The following is a 27291-nucleotide window of genomic DNA, read 5'->3' as shown; positions in this document are numbered from 1 at the left end:
CCCAAAGTCCCATTTTTTTTTTTTTACATCTGTCTTCCTGTCTCTACATTTCAGGAGGAAAATTACTCCATAATCACTAACGATTGTTGTTCTGTGTGAGGAAATGGGTAAGGATGTGTACAGCATCACTATTCCTGTACATAGCAACAATGCACAAGACCAGGAAAGAGGGTGACTTTCCTAAAATATGGCATGTTAGGGTGTAGTTCCTGCTACATTTTTAGTATGAGGAATATTTTGGAAGCACTGGGACGTTGTTAAGCTTTAAATTTTAGAAAACACTTTAAAAAAAAAACCTCTGTTTCCTATTCTCTGAGAAAACACTTTCTGAGCCATCCATTCTTCATGTCGGGACATTTAAAGAAGTCACCGATGCCACACAACCACTTCCCCAGTCACTGAGCTCAAGTTCATGGAGTGTGGCTAATCTTATCTGATCAGTTATTAGCAGCATTTTTCATCTTTGTGGCAGAGCTAACAAGCCTTTGAGATCGCTAATTGCTGGGAATGTGCAAATCTCACATTAAGCATGAAGATGAATGGAAGAAGGTTCACTGAACATAAATCACTGTGCTCTACAGTATGGGAGAAAGTCTTAAGCCTGAGGATTCACAAGGGGTTCTCATGAACCAGGAGTTTTAACAAAAGAAATCACACAGCGTGGGTTGATCTCTCAAGCAACTAGTTTTATTCAATTTAAATCTAAAGTACATTTTGATGCTTGTGCAGAGGCAGCAACCAAAAATGATTTATCACAGACGGCTTTAACATTGTGTAGAAAATAAGGAAAAGATTACTAGGGAATGTACTACCGAATGCTTATTTCCGAAACGACAGCAAATTGGGACACTGCTTTTGAAAGAAGCAATGATTAATCACACAGAGTTTTTCTTGTGGAAAGATCCAGGTGCTCATTTTGAAAGAGCTGCAGAAAAACAACTTCATGAACCATTTGAAAAGCAAACACAGCACGCTGGACTCTCGGCCGTCAAAACCAACTCAAATGTATGGCTGAAAAAGCAAAGGGAAGGCGAAATGCTTTTAGTTACTGAAGAGAGAGCCGTCAATATGTTTGTTAACAGTGACGGGGTCACAGGTTAAGAGCCAGACAGAGGCTGAGTGATGGACGAGGTGATATCAGAGCGGGAATGACTCCACGGAGCCGCACAGTTGAGGGTGTGTGCGTGTGTGTGGGTGTTTATCTGCGATTGCGTGTCAGTCTTGTTCAACAAAGAGGGGACAAAGCATTTATGAGTCATATCAGAGAGCTGGTAAAGATAAAACCCCACTTAACGAAATATCCCTTCCAGACGCTGCACGGATACACACTCATCCCACAGCCCCCACCAGTTTTAGACAGCTCCATCGTTCTTGGAGTATCAGGGTCATCTGCCAGAGACCTGTAATCAATGGCCCAGCTTACTGTAGGCCTCCAGACAGCATTAATCTGTCATACTAAGTTTACGTCTGCTCAAATTGCCAAATCGTTGCGTTAAGCTTCATCGAAGTGCAGAATTGGGGTCTGTTTTTACGCGTTTGTCTTTTGTCTGTGTTGGGGAGCACAACCACAGTCAGGACAGCCGATCTGACTGCTCAGGCTTAAGTCACAGGCTGCACAGTCTCTCCTCCTCTTCCTCCACTAGACTCCTGAACAACAGAAGCACATAAAAACACAACACACAAGTTATAACTCACAGAAGCAGGAATGACATTCACTAATTAGTCATATTATCAGATCCAGAATAGAACATTATTTTCTCAGTTACTCAATTAGTTTGGACAAGCCAAGTAAACAGCTCGTCACTCATTTAATAACATGCTTAACTTCAATAAAAGCCTAAAAAGAGTTTACACAAATAAGCTAAGGTACTTAGCACCTAGCCATGCAGGCAGCCTGTACAAACATTTGTGAAAGATCAAGCTGTTCAAATGAGCTCGCTAAACAGGAAGTTCCTTTTGCAACAAGTCAGTTTGTGAAATTTGTTCCTTTTAGATATTTCATCATCAACTGTAAGTGATTGCAAAGCGGAAGACATTAGGAAACATAGACACTCAGACCAAAGTAGCTGACAAGAAAACAGAAGCAGGATCGTCAAGTGCTGAGGGGGCATGATGCACAAACACCTTCACTGCTCTGCTGACTCAGTAACTGTAGAGCTCCAAACGTCCTCCATCACTAACATCAGCACACAAACTGTGCACCGGGAACTTTGTGTTATGCGTTTCCATGGCTGAGCAGCTGCTGCGGTGACCCAGGACTTTTCCCCATCATTTTATGTTATTCTCATATAACATGACATATTATCATCTTATAAAGCTGCCAGTTCCACAACTAGCATATAGAGTACCATCAGAAATTGAAATCATGGATTTCTCGACTTGAATGGATTTAATGTGGATTTAAGTTGAACACTTTTTCATCTCCAAGGATAATATTGACTGCATTGACTGTATACACAAAAAGGGTGAAGTCAATGTGGTAGGTCAGACAGGCGGAAGACAGGAAGACTGTCAGATGAGAGGAAATTGGTTAGGATGATTAAAAACAGCCTAAGAACCACTAAAGCTCAAGCCTGCCATGAACTGGAAACTGCATTACTGTCTACAGTGATGTGAGTTTTATATCATCATGAATTGAGAGGGTACCAAACCAGATTGAAGCCTCTGCTCCAAAATCAGCATCTTCAAGCTTGACTGAAATCAGCAGCTTCCCACAAAAACAAGCCAAAATCTTTCTGCAGGAAGAAAATCTTCCTGCAGAAAGATTGTATGTTTAGACAAGGCAAATTTTGCCACAATGACAAGATGTTTGTAGAAGTAAAGATGAGGCTTTCAAATCTAAGAATGCTGTTCCAACTGTCTGGCATGGTGGTGGTAGCATTATGCTCTGGGGCTGTTTTCAACTTTACTTCAAATTAACAGCCAGACGGTTGACACAGTTGGATGTTCCAAGAGGAAAATGATCCCATTTACACATAAAAATGTGTTTTAGAGCAGACAGAACAGGCTAATACTAAGCCTCTGCTATGGCCTGCCCAAAGCCTCAGCCTCAACCCTAAAGAAAAAAAATTGTGGACTATGCTTAAAAGTCAAGCCTGTGCCAGGACACCAACCAATTTCAATGAACTCCATCAATTCTGCCAAGAAGCTTGCTGATTCTGATTGATTGGCTGCTGTTACAACCAAATTTCCCCTTGTGGGACAATTAAAGGATTATTCTATTCTATTCGATTCGATTCAATTCAATTTCTTTATTGTCCCACAAGGGGAAATTAGTTTAGCAGCAGGATAAAATTAAATAGAACAATAATATAAAATAATAATGACAACAATAGTGATAGAAAGTCCAAGGACGGTTAATTGCCGTTAAGGAGACAAGATGCAGTGGGGATAAAAGAAACCTGGAGTCTTTTAGTCTTCCTCACAGGTACTCTGAAACAGCGGCCGGAAGGCAACAACTCAAACTCACTGTGAAAAGTGGATGGTTCAAACAATTAATAATAGAATGAGCCTTTCTAAGCACATTTTTATTGTAGATGGCCAAAAGTCCATCTTGCCAGCGCCCTGAAATTTTGCAAGCAGTTTTTACCAGAAGTCCCAACTGATTCTTATTCTTCACCGTCAGGTTACCAAACCAGGCAGTGATACAAAAGGACATCACAGATTCGATAAAACTTCTATAAAACAAAGACAACATCTCAGATGAGACATTAAAAGATCTCATTTTCCTTAAAAAGAACAGTCTTTGTTGAACTTTTTTAGTAGTGGCGTCAGCATGAGATTCAAAACACAGTTTATGGTTTATGGTCAAGCACCACACCTAGATATTTATAACTCTCAATGATCCCAATATCAGCAGTTTTAATGATAGTAGGTGATGAACTATAAGAGGACTTCCTAAAATCAATAATCATGTCTTTAGTTTTTGACACATTAAGTGAAAGGAAGGACTCATCACACCAATTCACAAAATCATCTACAACCTGTCCATGGCCTGACTCATCCCCCACAAGAAGACTGATGATCACTGTGTCGTCAGCAAACTTCAGGATGTGTCTGTTCGTGAAATTGCTGCGACACTCATTTGTGTACAGAATGAACAGAAGGGGAGAGAGGCAGCAACCCTGGGGTGATCCAGTAGAGGAGGAGAGCACATCAGAAAATACATGATTCACCCTCACGCATTGTGACCTATTAGTCAGAAAGTCTGTCACCCAGCCGACCAGACTAGTGTCAAGTTTAAAATGGTTGTAAAGCCTGTCAGCAAGTAAGAAGGGTTGAATTGTAATGCTGATGAAAAGTCAGCAAATAATAATCTTGCATGGGTGTGAGGGACCTCAAGATGCTTATAAAAGAGATGCAGGAGTGTGACAACAGCATCCTCCACACCTCTTCCTGCTCTATAGGCGAACTGGAAGGGGTCAAGATGGTGTTCAACATGCATTAAAATCTCCTTCTTAATTATCTTCTCAAATGACTTCATCACTAAAGAAGTCAGAGCTACAGGCCTAAAATCATTCAGTACCTTAGGAGAACTGCCCATAGCAACAGGAACAATGACAGCATGTTTCCAAATCTTAGGTACTGTCTGTAGCTCTAAAGAAAGTGAGAAAATATGGTGAAAAATCCCACTCAGCTGATCAGCACAAGTTCTCAGTACCTGTCCACAGATGTTGTCAGGACCAGGACTCTTACTTTTAGTGTGTCTAAAGAGATTAGCTACCCCCCTCTCATCAATACAAAATGATGGGGGAGTGATAGTCTTTTCCCTCAGTGTACTGGTCTGCCTAGAACAGTCAAAGTTCTCAAAACAAAGGTAAAAACTGTTAAGACTGTCTGCCAGATGTTTGTCAGAGGTAAACCCCTCTAAGGTAATATTACTTTTGCCTTTCGTCTGTAGCCCTGCCATTGTTTTCATACCAAGCCAAGCTCTTTTTGAGGTTATTACTACTGAGTTCTGCTGGTGGCTACAAAAAGTATCTGTTTGAGGAGCAATTTGCTAAGGGGCATTCAACCAAATATTAGTGAGTGTGTATGCACATATTTAAGCCTGTATTTATAATTCTGAAAAAATCCAAAATAAATTCCAATTCCATTTTAGTCATTGAAGACATATTTTGTACAATCATTCCACCCAGGCAAAGTAACAGTTCATAGAAACAACAGTTCATTAAAAGCCCAATATTGCAATGACAGTCATGGCCATGAATGTAAATGGTAAATGGACCAGTTCTCTATAGCATTTTTCTATTCTACATAGGCATTTAAAGCCCTTTATACAACTTGACCCATTCACACAAGCACCTTTTCTATGCTTTTTTCTACATAACTGCAACACAGGTTATGAGAGCAGAGAAACTGAAACAAAATTTTGAATATGTTAGGTTTAGATAGAAAGTAAAAATAAGAAGCTCAAAAGGGGAAGAGGGGAGTCATTTGATATATCGGTAATATAAAAACTAAACTTCTTATAGTAAAGTAAATAAAGGATCTTGTCCTTAGATGAGCTACTTGTTGCTGTGTCATGGAGCAGCAGGAGCAGACCACAAAGAACAGTAGAGAGAATTACAGTGTAATATGGATCACATTAGCAGTAAGCAAAAGTAGGGAGCATCTGCCCAAACTGCTCTGAGGTGCTTTCACAGGCGATAAGCCACCCAGTAACGGCAGCCCGGGGTCATTAGGGTCTTTTTTGCAGACAGTTTGCCACGGCACAGAGAGAATAAACAATCCCCATTTTCATTTCTTATTCATGGCTTTAATCACGGATGACAAAACATATAGTAAATAAAGAAAGGAAGGAAAGAAGTTGGCATCGCCCGTGTGTCTTTGGGACAGTCTGCTGGGTAATGAGAGGGAATTAAAACTGTGGCGAATTTGTAAATGTGTGTACGGAGTGGGTGGGGGGTGAACTGACATTAACAGGCTGGCATGGAGAAGAGCTGGCAGAGGCCCAGCACATAGTGCTGTCAGTGTGAGGTCCTCTTTGCCCATTCTAATGAGGTATTTTGAGGGTCTGAGCTCAGGCCTGCATTGGGGGCCCCCTGGGGTCAGATGCAGTTGGATGGGTGATGGAAGGACCAGGAGGAAGCCTGTGGCAGCGGGAAGGGATGGTTGAAGTGCGTCACTCCACATACCAGGATGGCAGATGGTTATACAACCTCAATGAACAGAGGGGATGACATGAAACGTCTTCAAGGTCGCGCACAGGAAACCACAGCACATTTCCTGTGAACCCAGTTGGCCCGTGATGTCAGCCTTTTGTGTTCAGGAATATCTTCTAATGGAAATCACGGATATCCAGGTGGCACTGTATGAGGCGCTTGACAATACTGGGCTTATACACCGGATTTGGGGAAACACTCCTTGCATTATTCACAGTAGAGCTTTTAGAAAAAGAGGGCGAACATGTAAAGATTTTGGGATATTGGTGATTTTCTCATCTTTGAAGAATTCCAAATGTAAACAGAGCTTTGAGCTAATTTCAGTTTAATAAAATCGTCTCAAGGCCATTATGTGCTTTGCCCCGAACAGCTCATTTCTCCTGACATGTTTAAATATTATGTGGCACCTTTTTGAGCATTGAAGCGGACATCTGTTTTCATTTTAGCCTCTACCACAGAGATGAGAATCCACTGTATGCCTCAGAGTCTGTAGATATTAACTGCAATCAGATATTACGGCAGCTGACTTTATGACTTCAGCACCTTTAACAGGGAATGACAAACTAATCAGTGAAATCAAATGATGCAGTGTTTTTCTTGGAATATTTCTCCAGCAGACACGGCTGTCCTCTTGACTGACAGTCTCACTAACAATTAAACCAAGTCATCCCAAAGTCTTCTCGTGTGTGGCATAGTGTGTGTGTTAAAATTTTATTGGTCTCCCTTAAGAATAACAACCCGCAGCCCTGAAATGAGGGTCGTGAAGGCACAGAGGTTCATATTCATGCAAGCTCTTCATTTTAAAATGTGCAAAAGAGGCGTGGATAAGCACTTGTACATTACAGTCCATCATAGTGCTTTAAGTTTTAAGGTTAAATTAAAGTACTGCTATAAAGTCAATATCTGAAAAACATGATCTGAAAAACAAAGCAGAATACTGACCTTGATATGATTAAAAACGCTTAAAATCAATTATGAATTAATTAATTATCAACTGCAATGCATTACAATTAATAAACTATTAAATTATTATAATTTTTACCATAACCATTTGAACCATTTTATCAGTTTTATTATTACATTAGAGTCCAATAATAACGATTGAATATACAGTGTAACAAGTTGCTTTATAGGGATACAAAATTGCAACCATTTATATACGACTCCATTATAGACTGTATCCAACATTAATATATTGTCACGATGTGATGTGGTTGGTTTGTGGATTACTGTTGTAAAACCTTCAGTATTGAAACAAGAGAGTAAATCTGAGCATTATCACTTCATACTAGTAATGGATGCCTAGACTGCATCTATAATTCACTGTAATATAAAATGGGATTACAGAGATACAGTAAGGAGCTCAGACATCCAGAGGGAGCTCGGAGCTCTGATCACACCCTACAGCAGATCCAGAAATCTCTGGAGAGATTGTATATCTTGTCTAGACTGGGAGAGCCTTGGGATGCTGGAGAACTGGAATACGCTGCTGAGGAAAGGAACATCTGGAATACCCTTCTGAGGCTGCTACTGTAACCTGACTTACAGTCATGTGAAAAATAAAGTTTCTACAGGTGTCTATGCAGTCCTGTGAAAAACAAAGTACACTTCCTAATTCAACAGCACGTAGAACCATGTTATCATTCTCTGAATGTCTCTTTTCTCTTCTTTAAGTTATTGTTTCAGTTCACTGAGATTTGCAGGCATTCATGTATCCACAGCTCTGTTAAGGTGTTTTTATACCTTTTTTTTTTTTTTTTGCCATTTCAGTCATGGGATCATTGTCCTGTTGCATGACTCAGTTTTAGCCAAGCTTTAGCTGTTAGATGAGCATTGCATGGCCTGACCCTGAGGTCAACCAAAACTTTTAATTTCTAGTTTTTAAGCTCTATCTATCTATTATTACAATGCAAAACCGATTAGATTATCTAATTTTACTTGCATTTTGAAGCCAGAGTTGTCTGTTATTAAGTATAATTAAAAACATGAACCATCTGACCTGTAAGCAGCAATCTCCATGTCTCTGGCCATCTTCTGAGTGAGCAGGAACTTATAGTCTTCACACTGCTCCTTCATCTGTTCTTGGAAATTGGCCTTCTGACACTTCATTTCATCTATAGTCGCCTAATAACACACACACCCACACAGAGCAGCAGAGGTTGAAGTTGAATGACAGAATATAGGTTTCAACTGCATTAATCATTCCCCTGTTATACCTCTAGATCAGCAATCTCATCCCTGTATGCAGCCTTCTTCATTTCAACCTCGTCCTCCAACTCCTCGTTATGCTTCTCGAGCTCAGCAAGCTCCTTTTGTAGCTCTGAAATCTTCAGGAATAAAGAGAAGGAGTTATTCATTGAACACATATCTGCAAAATTACTTGTATATTGAATTCTTTTGTTACCGATAATGTAATAATCCCATACCACCACATTTTAGAGCCCTCATGTTCATGTTCAGTTCAAGAACAGCAGCTGAGGAGCACTTCAGTAAGACAACAAAGAGCTTTAACCTTTGGTAAATAGCAACCTTCTTATCAGCCTTAAACTGCATTTCACATTAAATGAAGACTGCTTTGAGGCTGAGTTACAAACTGAGAAAAACGTGGAGCCATGGAAATGTGAAGAAATAGACATGTGGGGCATTTAAGCAATTATAGAGATACAAATGGAAGGGGATTGTTTCGGCTGTGGTTTCACTTCTGAACTTTAGAAAAATTATCAACAAATGAGGCCAAAAACAAGAGCAGATGTTAGTCGTCAGTTTGTAGTTGTCAGATGGCCAGAAATAGGACTCAGATGAATGCTAATGTTTATCCATTGCTGCTAGATATTTAAAAATAAATTGATAGTTATAAACATGGCAGCCAACACCATAACAAGTTGAATGTTATGCATCAGCTGGATGATATGAGAGAGACCCGCCAGGCCAAGGAGCCACTGGCAAGTAAGGCATTCTCCAAATCATAGCACCTGGCTTGTTGTTTCATTACAGATACATGTTTTTATTTTATTCGGGGTTGGGAGGGTCCTTGCTAATGACATTAGGAAACATGAAAACATTAAAACCACTGACAGTTGATGTGAATAGTACAATTCTTTCTCTCAACAATGCGATCTTCTCCTGGAAAATGTCCTGTGGATGTTATTTTGAAACCTCGCATCCACCTAAAACTTGCCGCCAACCTTTACACACACAACCCATGTCTCCCATATCACCCCCTGATGGCAGCAACCTCCCTTAGTGGGACATAACGGTCTATTGAACCCCCCAAAAATGACACAGAGTCAGTGACCTTTCCATGGCCTCCAAACTCCCCAGATCAAAATCTGGACCTGTGTTTATGCCCTGACCAATCAGAGCTGCTTTGGTGCTATGAGTCGAACCTACACAATATTATATGTAGTGGCCGATCAGTGTATATTAGATTGTCATGACATATTGAACAGACATTCATTGATTCCAGATGGCGACTTCTGCAGAATTTGGTGATCCCCTGACAATTCTTCTAGCACCACTACAAAGTTGACGTTTTTAAGAGGAAATATCTGAGGAGTTATTGGATAGACTGCCATGAAATTTGGTTCACACAATTATGACCCCCCTCAGGAGGAATTATAATTACTTCCTTACCCTCCTGACTTGACATTAACTGGGCAAAATTTTGTATTTTAGTTAACAACTACATACCTCTGATTTAAAGCTACTCCCATCAGTCCCAGTGGCACTTTTTCATCATTACTAACTGAAAACATGGATTTAAACTGAGCTCTAACTACAACTGAAGTATGCAAATTAATCTAGCAAACACAGACAGAACAGGTTACTTTACTTTCACCACAAACTAACTGAGGAGCATCCCTTCCCCCGCCGTGAGTAATTACAGCAATCACTGAAGTTCAACAATTAGCTGTCACAGCCAGATGGGGATCCAGGCAGTCCTGCTCGTCTTTCAGCCAGATCATGTGACCAGAAGACGACCCGATTACTACTCACAGGCTGATGGAGACTTCCCAAACTGTGTGACTCACTTACTCTCCTTGGCATGATAAGTGGAGCCTGGCCTTGTATGTATACGCGAGCGGTGGCGGATAAACCCATCAGAGCCTGTTCTATTATATACATTTGTGTGTCAGGCCTGATTTCACTGCAATCTGTTTGTTTGGCCATGTTGTCTCTCAGTGAGAAACCAGACCCGAGGCATCCATCACAGACGAAGAGGAAACAGAGCAGATCAGGCCGTGCTGTCCATCCGTCAGCCTGGACAGAGCAAAAGTGAGGCTGAATATTAAAGAAAAGTAGATGATGTTAGGAGACTTGTGCTGAGGTTACAGAGGCTTGATGTTTATTTAAAGAGCTGAAAGGTAGAGCCACACTAATGAGAACCAAACCACCATGTTTGCTACAGATGTGGTTGGGTGCCAGCTGTGGTCAGACCACTGACGGATGCTAATAAGACCAGGGTGGACTATAAGAGGTGTTTTTACCTGAGTCACCATTTCCTGGTTTGTCTTTTCATTCACGTCTCACTTTGTTGTACGTTTCCTTCAAAGCCTCTTTGCTCCCTCGGTATTTTTTAATTTTTTTTTTGCTAGCAGGATGACAAATTAAGGTTTATTTCCTTTCCACTCAGTGTGTGTGTGAGAAGTTTTAAGACGTCTATGACACTGCAGGCGCTCTGAAAGACTGTACTTAATATAACTGAGGACACAGAGAGCAATAAATCCTGTCTGAGCTGCAGTCGAGCTCTTCACATCTCCTGCTGAAAATGTCCGCAGAGTAAACACTCTGGTCAGCAGGATCTCCCACTCTGTTGCTCTGCTGTCACTCAGCCGCCCTCAACTCCCTTTGCCTGCTGTGGGAAACCATTCATTTCCACCATTACATCTGATTTAGGAGCTGATGACCGACACAGAGCCAGCTGATAGATCTTAAAACCCTTTTTGTTTTTCAGTAAAGAGGTTGAAAATGTATTATGGAAAGATCACAATCAGAAGGCAGTAACTAAAGGACTTAAATGATGTGTAAAGCTCTTTTCACCTCAAAAAATATTCTCTCATTCGGCTGTTGCAATCAGCAGCCCTGCAGAGCGTTTTGATTTTATATTTCTCACAGGTGTGGAGGCAGAAGTCAAGTGAGTGTTGATTATGGAGCTCAAAGCATTAAAAAAAACAAAAAATAATAATTTTCATGCCAAGAGTTACATGAGAAGATTTTATCACTCTCATAGAGTCATGAAGAAAGAGAAAAGTTTTTACAGGGCTCTTTCACGGTACTGCTCAGTACATCTTTAGTGCTTCCATATCAAGAGAGTAAGTAGTAGCCAGGTGTGGCTAATCATATATTATTTAATTTACTGATCGTCACCAAATGTGACCACCTCTATAAAGCAAAAGTTTGGGCAGTTTCCTGGTCTGGAGACAAACGTTGTGTTAACACAATCCTGGAATGTTCCCAGCAAATTCACCTCAAAGTCAGACTGTGAAATGCTCAAAGAAACTTCAAAAAGAAAGCCTGTTCACTCTAAAACAACATGGCAGCACAGTTTAGATTTGCAAAGATTCGTCTAAGCAAACCACAAATCTACTGAAAAAATGTCCTTTGGACAGACAAAACCAAAGTGGAAATCTCTGAGGACAACCCACAGTTCCATATTTCACCTAAAACCAAACACGGCCTATCAGATGTCACTCTGAGAGGTGATCATTTGGGTTTTTTCTTCATCCACATTGTGAGGACAACGTTCCTACAGCTCAAGCTTGGCTGAAACTAGGTCACGCAAGAGGACAATGATCCCAATCACACCAGCAAATCTACAACAGAGCTATACAGTTAAACTTCAAACTTCAACTCAATTAAAATGCTGTGGTGGGACCTAAAAAAAAAAGCTGTACATAAAGGAATTCATGCACATCTCAATAAACCAAAGCAACATTGAGGAGTTCCTCCACAGCAATGACGATGACACTGATATAGTCACCTAAAAAAACAGTTACTTTTAGTCCACGTTGCTAAAGGTGGTTTGCAAATGTTGAACTTGGTACTTACTGTTTCACATGTTTTTGATATGAAAGCAGATCAGAGGTATATGTATAAAAAGATTAAAATTGACCCCGTTTGCCATTGGTGTGTGTTGTGTCTGGTATGATTTCATCCGGGAAAATATTAAACATGTCATATCTGCTCTCCTCACACTTCTTTACTTATGAAAAGAAGCAGGGGGATGATTCTTGTTACACTTACTTGTAGAACTTACTACATGATGCTGGATGGTTTCCCTAACATGAGTTGTTTCAGGCCATGTCTTAGTGGCAAACAAAAGCATATGTTGAAGAACAATTCACTGTGTTATTTAATATATAACTCATTCATAAAGAATGTTAATCATAGTCTGGTTTCCAAATATATGTGGCCAAAACAAAGATATGAAACATAACAATCACATAATGTTATGCTCTATTACACTATAAACTGCAAATGATCTTTTGGCTTTAATTATGACTGTTTGTTCCAGGTATAAGTTGCTGTAGGCCTACATAAAATGGGTAAATTTTATTTTTATTTTTTTTCCTTTTTTGGATCAACTAGCTTCCTTTTCATGCAAGAAGTTCGGAAGAACTTAAAAGCTTGGCAAATGCAACCAAAACGCCCTGTCCTGATGTAAAGCTCAAGTTTACTCCAAACAAACTATGCTAAGCGTTTGTGCTTTGTGTAATTTGGCTCAACTAACTCTTTAAAGAAAGGGCACGGGGAGAACACTCACCAGCATCTTTATCTCACCGACGTCCTTTATCTTTGTCAAGTCTTTGACCGTTGACCCTCCAGTTCCTCCCACTTCCTTTCCGTCACCACTGTGGACCACAGCAGAGGAGGCTGCACCGCACTCATACTGAAGAGACACAAGATGAGAAGTCAGTGCTGCTGGGATCTTTGCTCTCTTTTGAGTAATTAAGTGCACTTTGGCAGGGGGAGCAATCAGAGTCTCTCATACTAGCTCTCCTTGCGTACACCAGTTTCATGATTAGCCAAATCATGAGGGCGCACAGGTGTGTAGGAGTCCGCCAGCAATCACCATTACTGCTCACAACCAATAGCAATCATTTTAGCATCGAGACAATTGCGTCTCGTAATCGAGGCCAGGCACAGACAGGACGGTGTCCAGCTGGCGAGGCAAGAGCCTGAGTGGGAGGGAGAAAGTAAATAGATGGCGTTTTAAAGAACAAGAAACACACGTAGACAGGCAGATATCCCTTAGTCATGTCTCAAAATTAAATGCACACACACACCAGCGTCCACTTCAGTGCAGCTAAGGAGCCTGGGAAGGCGGCCTGCAGTCTGATTGCAGCCCTGACCTCTGAACCAGGCAGACATCCTCACCTCAGAGAGGGTCAGACCCACCGGAGCTACAGTCTGACCCCAGTGCAGGACCTTGGTGCTGCAAGACACACACACACACACACACACACACACACACACACACACACACACACACACACACACACACACACACACACACACACACACACACACACACAGGTGGACAAAGGCATTCTGTTCTGGTCCAGAACAGCACCTCTGATTTCCAAGTTCTTCCCCGATGTTGTGTTAAGAGGTAAAGAAAACAAGTAGGAGCCTCGTTGTGTGATTTGTGAAAGCTGAGAGGGACAGAGGGAGGGTGGTGCGGTGAGAATATTGGGGTTAATCGTAAAGAGGATGAGGAACTGGTCACTGGAGAGAGTGTCAGAAGTGAAAGTACTCAGATCTCTTATTTAAATAGAAGCAGTTCAAGAATAATAAAATAACCGACACAGGAAGTGAAAGACCTGCACCAATATATAAACCGCAGAAGGTACTTAGAAGTATTAAAAAACAACCCAGTAACACAACCTTATTGTTCACATTACTCCGTTCCATGGTATCGTCCGGCCAATACACACAGTGAGATTGTAACACATTACTTAATCCTGTCACGAAATCACTCAGCACAGGTTGGCTGGCGAGCTGGGGAGCATATCATCAAGTGAAATTAAAACCACACAAGATAAATTTCTGTTGGAAGCGTTTGTGCCCTGTTTAGGATGCATGGCCAAAAAAAAATAAAAAAATAAAAAAATTGACAACTGTTTAGTTTTTCTGAGATCATGACATCATAAAACGCTCAAGCAGCTGTGATGTGTGTTTCCATGTGTGTTCACCGGTGGCTCTGCAAACCTTTTGTGGCCTATCCCAGATATGAAGAAAAAAAACAAAGGGCTTGTTCCCACTTACCTGACAAGTTTTAAAGGAACAAGGTTTACCTTTTGTGAAACACTGTCAACATGATAGCATTAACAAACTCATTTAGTATGTTTTTAGTTAGTTTTCACCACAAAGATTATGTTCATTCAACAAAACTTCCTTTTGTAGTACAGCCTCAAAATGTAGTGACTGTATGACCCACAGTTTGAGAGCCACTGAAAGACCGCAACCGATGTCTGTCACTAATCCAGCCTGTGAAGCCATGAATGCATATTTATCATATTTTCACATGCTTTTTTTTTCTTATCCTGGACATCTAATTAGACCCACTTTGTTATATTTCTCACAAGGATTTTTTAACACCTGGAGAATTAGCAGCTGTTAACAGTGGTGTACATATGTCATTTTCTTGTTTGTTTGTTATTATATGCCTCAGTAATGTATTGAATACATGTTTTTCCCTGTAAACCACCATGTTCATTTCTGACTCCATGTTTTCATTTTGGGGCTCTACTAGAGAAGTTTTACATGATTCACAGTTAATAACTGGGCCTTAACGCAGCCCCTCGGATCGTCCAGTGTATGGTATTGGTGTGGTTCTCTGTGGGTTTTGTGTGTTATGTACTCTGTGTTGTACCTGGAGTGTCTCAGCCAGTTGGCAGTAGTACTTTTTTACATCCAAAGCCGGAGCAATGTCAGGGCTGCCAAATTTAATCACTGCTGCCCGGGTGATCCCTTCGTTGGGCTCCAGCATATCCCCCACTGTCTGCTCATACACGAAACACATACAAATACACAAGAATGAGATGTAACAACACACATTTATTTATTACGCTGTTCTTAATGTCAGTTTTAATAGACTTGCACTTTACTTTACTTCTTTATAATGCAGCTCCTAATATTTCCTAATACATCCACAATCATCATCTATGACTTTTCTCTTTCTTTGTATGGCAGCTATATTTTTCACATCCTTCTCCCAGGATACCCAATATCTCTTCTTCATACGTGTCCAAATCAACTCTGTCTCAACCTTTGTCCTTTGACTGAGAGGTGGTCTGAGCTTTTAGGATGTCTAAGATGAAACATGAACAAGCACAGGTTTTATACTGATCATGCAAAGGACAACGAAGCAGCCTCATCTAACTTCACAATGATTTTGAGGTATGACAGGTCATTTTGGGAGGTACAGTTGTATGAAATTTAGACTACTGCAACATTACACTTAGATCTATTTGTTCTTAGTGAACGCAATATTAATGAACATTGTGTACAAATACATATTTTTTAAAACATTTTTTAAGCAAGGAAAATTTCAACTAATTCAAACTTCTGGAAAAAACGAACCAAAACAACAGTGGTGGCAACAAGCTTCCATAAACCCTTTGATATTAAGAATCTTATTTGCAGGAGTGCCCTGGCAATAAGTAATAATGTAACACGTTGTTCCAGTGGCAGGAGAAATCAGATCTCAAAGAAAATCCACACAAGGGTGTGGAGAACATGTGAACTGAAGCTTCCCGAGGTTTGAACAGGGGTGCCACAAAGAGGGGGCCAGAGGGGGCACTGGCCACCCCCCAAAATTTGCTGACCCCACCTGGCAAGACTGTCCTATGTTGGTAATAATTTTAATAAATGTGAACACGAGAGAGGACGAATCCTTAAAGTATGGTTGGGACTTAAAGTCAAGCAGTTAAAAGTCAAGTTAAAAAAGATTATCATGGATTTCAAACTCTTACTTGGTTTTCATATGTACTTTTAGTGATATCAACTTTAATAACAGGAAATCAACTAGACATGTAATTCTTTTCTTTCTCTCTTCTTTGCCATATTTTTCAAGTAACCTGTTTGAAAACAGCATAATAAAACTGGAAACTCTGGTTTTGGTGTGTCACCCCAGTGTTTTCAGTGACCCCCATATGACCACCAATATGGAAATATTCCGGAGGAGTCCTGGGTTTGAACCCAAGTGTAATATTTTATCCCATCTGTACGATCATAGAGTCACTGCACAATGTACTGCAGTGTATTTTTCTGCGTTGGATTCATTTTCTGCTAAAAAATAAACTTTTTTTTTACTAAATCCTGTTTTAAAACAGGTGTGCTGCTATAAATGTGTTTGTTATAATTTTGCAGCTCATCAGTTTACATATTTTATGTGTTTAAACCAGGGGTGTGCATGCAATTAATTTTCCCAACGGGGCCACGTGAGAAAGTAGGATTATTATGGAAGTGCATGCAAATAAGCTGAACTTATATCAGTTTCATCTCTCTATAAGCTTATTGATGGGGCTCTTCTCAATAGCCCCAGATGTAGAGAGCTACTATCTCTCTATAAGTAAGTCCCTGTCATTGTCCATTTACCTGTATGACTGATTTAATGTGGTTTGATTCTATAAGACCCTGCAAAACCTAAGTGTTCTTGCAAGAAGTGCACACTAGGGCAGACACCTAATGTGATGCCTGACATTTAAAACAATTTTATATAGAAACATGTTACAAGTCTAAAATGATTAGAAATACAGGAGTAATGTGATTACTTGTATGTGCTTTTGAGATAGATGGTCAATATGACCTTATGTTTGCTACAATTACACCTAACCACCAATGCTCTGACTTCTTGCATTACATTCTAAAATTGAGCCTTGTCTTTACTGATGAAAATGTGTCAGCTGCATTACTAATTAGTACACATATGTATGTTTATTATATCCATAGATGCTAGGGGTGCAACGATACTCGTATCGATATTGAACCGTTCGATACAGTGCTTTCGGTTCGGTACGCATGTGTATCGAACAATACAAAATTTTTAATTTATTTTATCAACTTTTCTTCTGACGATGCTGTGGATCTGCGTTCGACTACTCCGCCTAGGCTGCACTGTCGAGCGCAGATCCACTGAGCGCAGCGCAAGCTAGCAAGACAGAAGCTTAGCTCATTGCAGCATGGCAAATTGAACCTCCCCCACCCTCATTCAGACCTGGCCTTTGAAACTATTTTGGTCTTCATGTGAAGTATGACCCTGAAGGTAAGCGCATCATGGACAAAAGTAAAACAGTATGTCGGATGTGCCACGCAATGCTCAATTACATGGGTGGGAACTAGTGCGTTAGCGCAGTTTGCTCGTTAACGTGTTGACGCTGTCCAGCCCCACGCACGGGGCGATCTGCGGTAGCTCGTTAACGGAGATTTGCCTTGTTGTGGCGTTAACGTCATTTCAGATTAACGCTGACAGCACTAGTGGGAACACAATGAATATGACTGCACATTTACTCCGACATCATCCTAGTGCAAAGACAAGTGGAAGCAGACAAAAACAACAAGCATGCATGCTACAAACTTTACCCGAGTCATTTAGACAGCCGTTAGCACATGATTCTCCTTATGGGGACCTGATATGTTTAATATGCTGCTTAGAGTATACCCCAGAAGAAGGGTATAGTATAGCTTTTATTTTGGAAAGAGCCATTTCTCTGTAATAAACTCTCTTTTCCAAAGATGAGGGATTTTTCCATGAGATATTTATTTTTTTATTACTTTGTCGTTTCTGCAACATTAAATTTAAAAACTGTACTTTTGAGTTAAAATATATATTTATAATTTTAATAAATGACAAATTAAAAAAGCATGAACATTCTTTTGTATCGAAAAAATATCGAACCGTGACACCAAAGTATCAAACCGAACCGAACCGTGAATTTTGTGTATCGTTGCACCCCTAATAGATGCCTAGTGTATTTCAGATGGTCTGTGATATAGCTCACCCCTACAACAGTAAAAAAAAAAATACTTAGGAACAAGTAAATGTGTGTTGTGCAGTAGAAGTATACTCAGGTAAATTTTCTGTCTTAAACGCTGCTACAAACACACAGAGACCAAAGGCCTCGACATGCATGTCTGCAGCCTCACATCAGTTACAGAGAAAATGAACTGCTACAGAGCTGCAGCGGCAGACTAACATTTTTCTCCTCTTCCCTGCACCTACATAACGACATGGCTGCCGATTTGTCAGGGGAATGTGGGGTATCTGGAAGTGCCGATAATAACAACAGTTAATAAAACAAAGGGAACTTCTGTTTTCATTTGGTATTCAGCCGCATTTCCCGGACGGGGAGTTATCGAGCGTGTCCCAGAGGGAGTGTGTTAAACGCCGCGCGGCCCGGCTTTGCAGAGGAAAAACACAGAGTGATGGAGCTGCTCCTGCTTCAGCTGCCTCACTCTCTCTCTCTCTGCCTGCAGCCTCTAGATCTGATACCAGGGTGCGTCTGTCATCTCCTGGTGAGGTGGAGAAAATTGTAGAAGGTGCAGAGGGCTGGGGGTGTGTGTGGATATGTACAGAATATGGCTGCAAGCATGTGCTTTTTTTAAAGGAGTAGTTGAAAATTTTTGGACTGTGGTTGTTTGAGTGGAGAGAAGCTACTTAATACATTTTATTTTGTGGGGCATGTTCGAGAGTTAGAGGATAAAATGACAATCTGATACTAGCACAAAATCCTTTATAAACCAGTGAATTCTTACACTGATGTTTCAGCAAGTGAGCTTCGGCAGAAAGCAGATTTTGTCAGCTTCAATCTCCTGTTTCCACTTCATGCTTAACGTCATGCTTAACAAACCCAGAGTTGGTTGTTCTTTCATATTTACCATACAGATATGAAAATATGGGCATATTTTTTATATTATTCTCAGATCTGACCTCGACCTGATTGAAATGCTATGGTGAAACCTTAGCAGTTTTATAAAGAGAGTGGGCCAAAATTCCTCCACAACAATGTGAGAGACTGATAAAATCACACAGAAAACAATTACTTTAAGTTGTTGTTGCTAAAGCTCGTGAAGCACTAAGTGTACTCGGTTCTTCACAGGACTCCAGTAAAAACTCTCTTTTTCACATGACTAAGTTTTTGGACATTAACATGCTTTTTTGTGATTTTATATTTGTGTATTAAATTGGTTGTAATTCGTCAAAGGTTTGTGCAATATTTTTGTTTTAACTGAAAGTCTGCAATTCAATCAAATCCTGTTTGTTTGTTGTAAAATGCCCAGAACAGTGGGAAGATGTTCCTGCATCTTCGGTCAATGAGGAATTAAATCTGCAGGTTGGTGCCTATTACTGCTGAGTTTTTATCTCACTGAGACTTTTTACCTCGATAAATAAACAAAATATAAAAGTTACTCTGCCAAACCCTGACTGCAGCTTTTACCTTGAGACAGAAATGTTCAATCTGCCTCAAAAATGAATTTATACCATTCAGGAGAGGGATGTTTTTGATACATTATAGGTCAAGAAGTAAACAGCTTAAATACGGACAATCAATTTTTGGCACATTCACATATCAATCAACACATCCCTGTTTTATTCTCATCCCTGTGATCTGTTCATGGTGCAGATGCAAAGTGGCAGTCGGTGCTCTACAGAAAATTTAAATCTTACATGCAATGCCCTGACTCATTTTAAAGTTTTTAAATCAGGTATTTGATTTATGTGTTCTTGCATTATGTTTTTGGAAAATATTTTTGCAAAACACTCAATTTATGCTGTTCAAACTTTGCATGAGGATACTGTGGATCTACTAACAGTTTAGTGCATGCTATACCGATTAGTTTGCAGTATTGTGGTGAAGTTTACAGTAACTGATGCCATGTTGGACTCATACAGAGCAGGCTGTGGTGTTCATGGACAATATGCAGTAACATCAAAGATGGCAAACATCAAGTTATATTTAAAGGCTATTCAGCATTTATATTTAAATGCTGATTGGATTCAGTCACTGAATTATAACTTTTATACTAGGTTTATAATGTCTATGTGTTGGAAAATGAGGAATATAGTTCATGAAATAACTGCTTATATCTTGTTGAATTCAGCTGGGTAAATCCACAAAGAACAGCAAGTACCAGAGTAGCAGCTGATCACTTGATGACTTATTTCTAAGTAATTGTTTTCAACAGCCCATCTTTAAGTTCCACCACCACTTAAACAAATCCCACTTTAACCCCTGAGGTAAAATTAAAAAAAAAAAAAAAAAAAGTGTAACAGTCCAAAAACACCTTCCTTCCTATTAAAAGACTAGTAATGACTGCATTTAGTACAAAGCCCTTAAAAAATTCATTTTATGAATCTAGAATTGAATGCTATGCTCATATTTTTCTGTTGTTGTGGCCGTTTCTGATTACAACTCTTCAGCAAGGTGACCAAGGTCGCGAGAGCTGCGTTTGTCAACACAGATCTGGGCATTCCTCCAACACTCCTGTCTGACCTAAGTGCTACATTTTGAGCCATTTCTGTGACTATAAACTGTTCCTGTTTCATCAGCCTGCAGCTACAAACTCCCTTTCTCTCACCGTCCTGTGCAGGGTCTCCATGCTGGCCAGCTGCTCCTCGTAGATAGTCACTTGCTCTCTCAGAGCCAAACACTCTGCTGTCACAGCATCCACTTCCTGTTAAAAGAAAGTAAAGTTAACAGAGAAGTTGAACTTAATTTCTGGAGGTGTCTGAGGAGTGCTCTGCAGTTTACGAACTAAATCAAACCACAGGTGGAAAAAACATAAAGTTGTTTCCACCCTGAAGACCAATTTTGAGAACCATCAGCACCAGCCACTCTGTCACTGAACAGCAAGTACACACCGCAATGCAGAGGAAAAGGGAGGAGGAGGAGGAAGATGAGAAGGAGGCTAACTAGACACAAAAGCCTTGTCACCCAATCCATTTGCCGGCAGGGGTTCTGAATTCGTCTACTCTTTTTAAAGAACTGGATTAATTGGTGTTGAATGCAATTACTGTTTGTGCCTGCTTTTAAATTTAGGTACAGGAAGAGAGAGTTTGGTGGTAAAGTTGTGGTTTCCTGCTGTGAGGGTGGCAGGGTCAGTGATGTACTGCAGCAGATTAAACAGACTGGACTGGCTGCTGCTGCCGCTGTTGAACTCTGAGCTGGAGAAAAAACCTGTTGTAGTTTGTGTAGTTGCTCCATAGTGTTCACACACAGTCACAGACTTCTTTTACTCAAGTTGCCATTTCCAGCTTCATAGTTTAATTCTTGGATTCTACTAGGGTAACTTTGCATGATTCACTGTTCAAAATAAGCCGTTTCTGTTTATGTAGCAATTTTAGCTCCAACTGACTTTCTCAAACTGAAAATACTGTATAACAGACAATAAGCAAAAGCATGTTGGGTCAAATTTAAGTGTCTTACACATGTTTGTTGACATGATAGCTTCACACAGTTGCTGCAAATTTGTCAGCTTTACTGGATTGGATTGAGATCTATGAATATGTAGACCATTTGAGTACAATGGATTCATTAACATGTTTAAGAAGCCAGTTATTGATGAGTTGAGCTTTGTGACATAATTTGTTATCAAATACAAAACTCATGTAGCATTTCAAGGATGCTCACGTTAAAATATTCCCTACACCATCACCATCAGCCTGAACCAACAGGATGGGTCCACACTTTCATTTGGTTTAGAACAAATCAGACCCTACCATCCAAAGTTGGAGCAGAACTTGAGACTCATCGGACCAGGGAAAGTTTTCCAACCTTATATAACCCAATTTTGGTGAGCCTGTGTGAATTGTAGCCTCCATATCCTGTTTTTAGCTGACAGGAGTGATACCCAGTGTGCTTTTCTTCTGTTGTTGATTAGTGCTCTCCATTTATCTGTTTATTTTATCCCAATGAGGATTAAAACCAGCTGAAATTCTGACCAAAAGAAAGTCTTCTAATGTAATTCTGACCTTGTTTTTACCTTTAAATGAATCTAATCTCCATATATGCTAAATTAATTCATCCACTCACACTCACTCTGTTTTTCTGTAGCCACAGAAAATCAAAATGAGGAGGTGAAATGTGCAATTCTTGATGATGGAGTAGGATAGAAACCACACGAAAGCCAGCGGTATGCTCTAAAACAAACCAAATGTGGCTTTTTTACATTATGCTGACAGAGATGCAGCTTGTTGTGGGCCGATCTGTGTAGTATTCACTCCTCTCCTCCGCATCTCTGCTCTTCCTCTACCTCCCTGCCGATTTCCCACCAAGTCTTGTCACCCTGCAGCTGCTTCCAATTCAGAACTGCAGAACAGAGCCAGCAGGAACATTACGGCACCATATCACAGCCTGCGTTACATCTGTGAGGCACAAATGAAAGCCTCCCTCGCATCTGGCCTGGTTCTGGAAAGGAAACGATGGGCTCTGGCATGCGTGAGGGAAGAAAAGTTTGGTGGCTCAGGTTGCAGTGGGCCACCAGCCCAGACTGTGTGACTGCTGGTGATCAAAACCCACTGGGCAGCACTACAGAGGAACAGCTGTGCCAGGTGTCAGCTGGATGGAGGGGGAGGTGGAGATGCTTGACAGCCCTGCCACCTAGTGCTCAAAGTATATTATCGCAACACGGTCAGATCATAGAGAAAACGCTTAAGTTCATACTCAAGTTTTAAGTAAGTGATTTAATACTAACATATTTAAGTAGACACAGCCATCAAACTTATTTAAAGGGCAATTTTATACATTATAGACTTTGCTGCTTGAGGTTTCACATTTGCAAAATTAAAAACTGTGCATCACCAGCACAGTGCATGGTCTTAAGAAAGTGATGTTGTGACATTACAGAAAATTTATCCAGTAACTCTGGTGGTAAAAATGTGGGCATCTCAGGTAAAATCCAAAGCTCTAACTTCATGTCAAGTTATTTTTAGTTTGTATGTTTGGTGTTTCTTATCTGTGCAAAACTAATGACTCATTCGCCTTTCATTTAGAAACCATTTAAAGTACTAAAGCTATCAAATAAACCACAATTTTTGAACTCATTAGCATTTTGTTTGCTTTAACTGATAAGTTCAGTTTATCCATTGTTGTGTAACCAAGTTCTATGATATAATTGTGATTAGGAATAGCTAGAGATGGCTTATGTTATAATGCTAATATTTGATATTTTAGTAGTGGCAGAAAAATAAACCGCTTTTAATAATATGCAATAGTGTGTGTTCGTGTGTAATTTTAGTATCCACTGGCCTCTGTTTTATGAGTTTTGATCAACAGTAGTAAATTCAGTTAAGAGTTGAGCTCTAATTAGATCATTTTACTTCACGTGAAATTGTAGCCTTGACAGACTAGATAACACGACCCTGTGAGGAATCCTGACGTTTGTGTTTGGGCCTATGATCACCATCCATCCTTTCTTTTTGCCTCTTGTGTGGTCGGTGACATGGGGGCAGCAGTCAAAGCAGAGGCCAGCTCTTCTTGGGGGACACCGATGCATCAAGCTACGAAACATGATCTCTCCGGTGTGTCCTGGGTCTTCCTCAGGGTCTCCTCCTCATCTAGGAGGCCTCTTGGTCTGATGCTCAATCCAGAGCTGGCTTCCTTCGATCATCAACCATCCATTAATATAACCACTCAAATAATAACATCCTTGACTCTGATGTGACCCTGAATTTTACTATGCTTGTGCTCTCTTAGGTTTTTGGAACTGAACCTACTGTTATAACCAAATCTTCAAATAAATTTATAGTCCTTAAAAAAAAAAAAAGCAAAAAAAAAAAAGCACAAATTATTCTTTATTTGTCGAGCAGAGTTCCCTCCTGACCATTTTTCTGAAGCAGCAATGGGATTTCCATGCATACCAACAGAATACTTGCCAAATACCAAATACAATTACCTCAGCCACATCTTGTTGTTCCTGCCGGACGAAGATCCTCTGCTGCGACGCCTTCTCATAGTCTTTCTTCAGGAGCTTGAGCTCTTTCTGCAGCTCCTGTGTGTCATTCAGAATCTCATCCTGTGGTGAGAAACAGCCAGACACTGATGGATCTTGACAAGGTTGTAAATCAGACCTGCCCACAATTATGCAAAGTGTGATCCAGCTGATGTCACGACGTGAGACGTGCTTGCGGACTGATATGAGAAAACCTAATTTAGGCATGCCATCGCACGGAGAGACATGCAGCAAGCACACCCAACAGCACCTACCCTCTGCTTGCGCAGTCTTTCCACCACAGCATCCAGGCTGTGGTCGGCCACCGCCACAGTGGAGGTGATGCTGGAAGAGGCCTGGCGATTGTTCAGCTTCTCCTCCAACTCAGTGATCTGACATTCAAGAGACTCATTGTCGTCCTCAAAACAACGAGCCTAAAGGGAGCAGGTTTAAATAGAGTGAGGTATACACAGAAGAAACCAGCAGAGAGGAAAATAAAGTGCTAATTTGTCAAGGCAGCAGTTAGTGTTTGTCCTCACCAGCTCAATCAGCCTGACCAGGCGGTCATTGAGGGCAGCAATGACGGTGCGGTCCTGGACAAACTGGTCCAGCCCTTCTTTGTTCTGAGCCCTGGCAGCTGCAAAGTCTAACTTATCACAGTCGCACTCATCAACAGCAGCAGCCCTGAGAAAAGGCACAAAGCACCAAAGAAGTTTTAGAGAAATAAATTAAACGCATACAGAGAGGCTTCATCAAGTTTATCCCTGTTCATTTTCTTTCATTTCATTTTATTTTGTAAGGCTGAAATGTTGCTTATTTTGTGATTTTTGATTCTCTTTTGTTGGTGTTTCTTTCATTATTTCTGTGTACTATGTCATGTCATATATTGCTCTCACTTCATGTATGAGATGTTTTTCGTGGGCATCCAAACAAGGCATTTATCCAGACTGAATATACTTCACTGTAAACATGACATCATGGAGTTATTGGTTCAGTTTGTCCATTTCTTAGCAGGTTTACTCATAATTCTGGATTTGCATGATACATTTAAGAGAGGTCAGGCTTCGAGGTGCTCATGTTTTGGAATCAGTCTGGATCTGGATGCAGGAATTCATGGAGGGATTCTTCCCTGTTCTTCACCAACACAGGGTAACACTCAACTCTTAAAAAAAAAAAAAAAATGATGATAAGGAACACCAACTTCTATCTATATCACAAACCAATCTCTTGATTCTGGATACAGGGACTCCGCTCATGCATGGTGTGAAGGGAATTTTCAGTCTTGGCAGAGGTATGTAGTCTCTGCTCTTGTACTTGAAATGCTCGACTGCGTTTGACGTCACAGCAAATAAAGATTGCACCCTGTTATGGTGTCTGTGCGCAAAAGAGACATTTGTCACTACCAGTTGTTGGTACCTCAGTGCTGATTACTTTACCTACCTATTATGCATTGATTGCTGTATGTAGACATGCATTTTAGGTTGTTAAGCACATTTTGACACATCAGTGTTTTGGGAATTTTCAAATTTGTCTCAGACCACAAACATCTGAAGTTATAATTGTTGATGAGATTACAGTTTACAGCTTAATTAATATTACCTAGAGACAGGTTCAAGTCATACCCAGATGTCAGATTTTAGCCCATATACATTTTCTCTCATCAAAATGCCATCTTATATCTCTTGTTTTTACTATATCTACTGTTCAAATTCTAACTTATTTTATTTCAGAGTGTTATTAGACCATATTACAGGACACTTTTTTTCCAAAAAATTTCAAATTTTTACGTTGCAAATTCAGGTCAATGAAGTTAACACATTGCACTAGTTTTAGGTGAAAATGAATATGATGAATATGGCTCCTCCCTTCGTTACGCTGCAATAGAACTTGGGCTTCTAGGGGCTTCCCACAATGCACCAAGTATTTCTTCTTCACTCACCTTCCCCCCCACTTACTATTCATTTACACACCACTCTGCATTTAATCATTAGTTATTATTAATATCTGGTTCTCTTCCAGTGTGTCTTTTGTTTCGCCTTCCTCCCCTCACCCCCAACTAGTTGCAGCTAATGATTGAGCTCTCTGAGCCTGGTCCTGCCAGAGGTTTCTTCCGTTAAAAGGGAGTTTTTCCTTCCCACTGTCACCAAGGTTGTTTGATTGTTGGGGTTTCTTTCTATTAGTGTAGGGTTTGTTTGTTTGTTACAAAAACCCAAAACAAATAATACACATCCTAACATTTAGACCAGCTACTCAAATATATAATGTATGGGTTTCATCGTTTACTACTGTTAGGTTAGCTGCTATGACCACAAGTGTGAGACTGGCAGCAGAAATAAAAAATTTTCCTGAATTCTGGAAAAAAAGCACTCGACTGATAGTGACATTATTACATCTGACCAATCTGTCAGATAACCTAATCTTTGCTGTTCTGCTGACAACCTCACAGTCAGTCATGGGGAGGCCAATTTCAACGTACATGTCATACATCGTTTTTGTATTTAACTTCATTCTTAAGGACTATAACAAATAATTTTCCAACTTTGGGATGAATACAGATGTTATTATAACCACTAAGGTTCTTCAGCATCCACCAGGAAACCTTTGACATGTAAAGCAGTACACTATGTTTTAATCATAAGGGGAAAATTTCAGATTTTACCCTTTTAAATAAACTCTCATTCATGTATTTCATCTATAACATTTTTCAGGTTAAAATGCCATACCCCTCACAGACAAACTGGTGGACATGTTTGTACACCTTAATATCTTAAAAGTGGTAAGCAAAACCCACACTGACCTGACAGAGGCCCGGTATTGCCCCGCACACCACACGTTCAACCCTCCGTTTCGTCTCCAGCTGTCGTCCTCAAACAGCTTGCGGTAAGAAGACACTCTGAGCATGGCCATAGCTTTGAATGGCTTCGGAGTGAGATAAGACACAACAACCAAATGGAGGCAGCAGATCGAAGGAGGATTTTATACTTGGAGGAAAACAGAATGTTGCACTCAGGTGAAGCAGACTAACTTTGGCCTGAACATCACCCAGTGACGATTTCACATGCACCCGAAGAGTAAGGCCCAAAAACCTGCCGTGCAGTCACCGTTTGTCTACATAAGATTTCCAAGAGAATGAGATTGAGGTGTGGCACAAAACAGCTTTATACACAGTTTTATTTCATTTAAATAAATTAAA

General features: G+C 40.3%; 1 protein-coding gene across 1 annotated transcript; it reads right to left on the bottom strand.

The window, feature by feature from the left end:
* Positions 1–730: 730 nt before the first annotated feature.
* vimr2 (vimentin-related 2) lies at positions 731–27005 on the bottom strand. Its single transcript, XM_063485978.1, has 10 exons — positions 26896–27005; positions 24638–24782; positions 24374–24532; positions 24063–24182; positions 20748–20843; positions 15040–15168; positions 12928–13053; positions 8381–8491; positions 8164–8288; positions 731–1647 (listed from the first exon to the last, which is right to left on the bottom strand). Exons 1-10 carry the CDS (start codon positions 27003–27005, stop codon positions 1605–1607), a joined length of 1164 nt encoding a protein of 387 aa, XP_063342048.1. The 3' UTR covers positions 731–1604.
* Between the last annotated feature and the right edge of the window lie 286 nt (positions 27006–27291).

Source organism: Pelmatolapia mariae, linkage group LG2 (assembly GCF_036321145.2).
Source record: "Pelmatolapia mariae isolate MD_Pm_ZW linkage group LG2, Pm_UMD_F_2, whole genome shotgun sequence".
Classification (NCBI taxonomy): Eukaryota; Metazoa; Chordata; class Actinopteri; order Cichliformes; family Cichlidae; genus Pelmatolapia; species Pelmatolapia mariae.
This window is presented reverse-complemented; position numbering and strand designations above follow the sequence as displayed.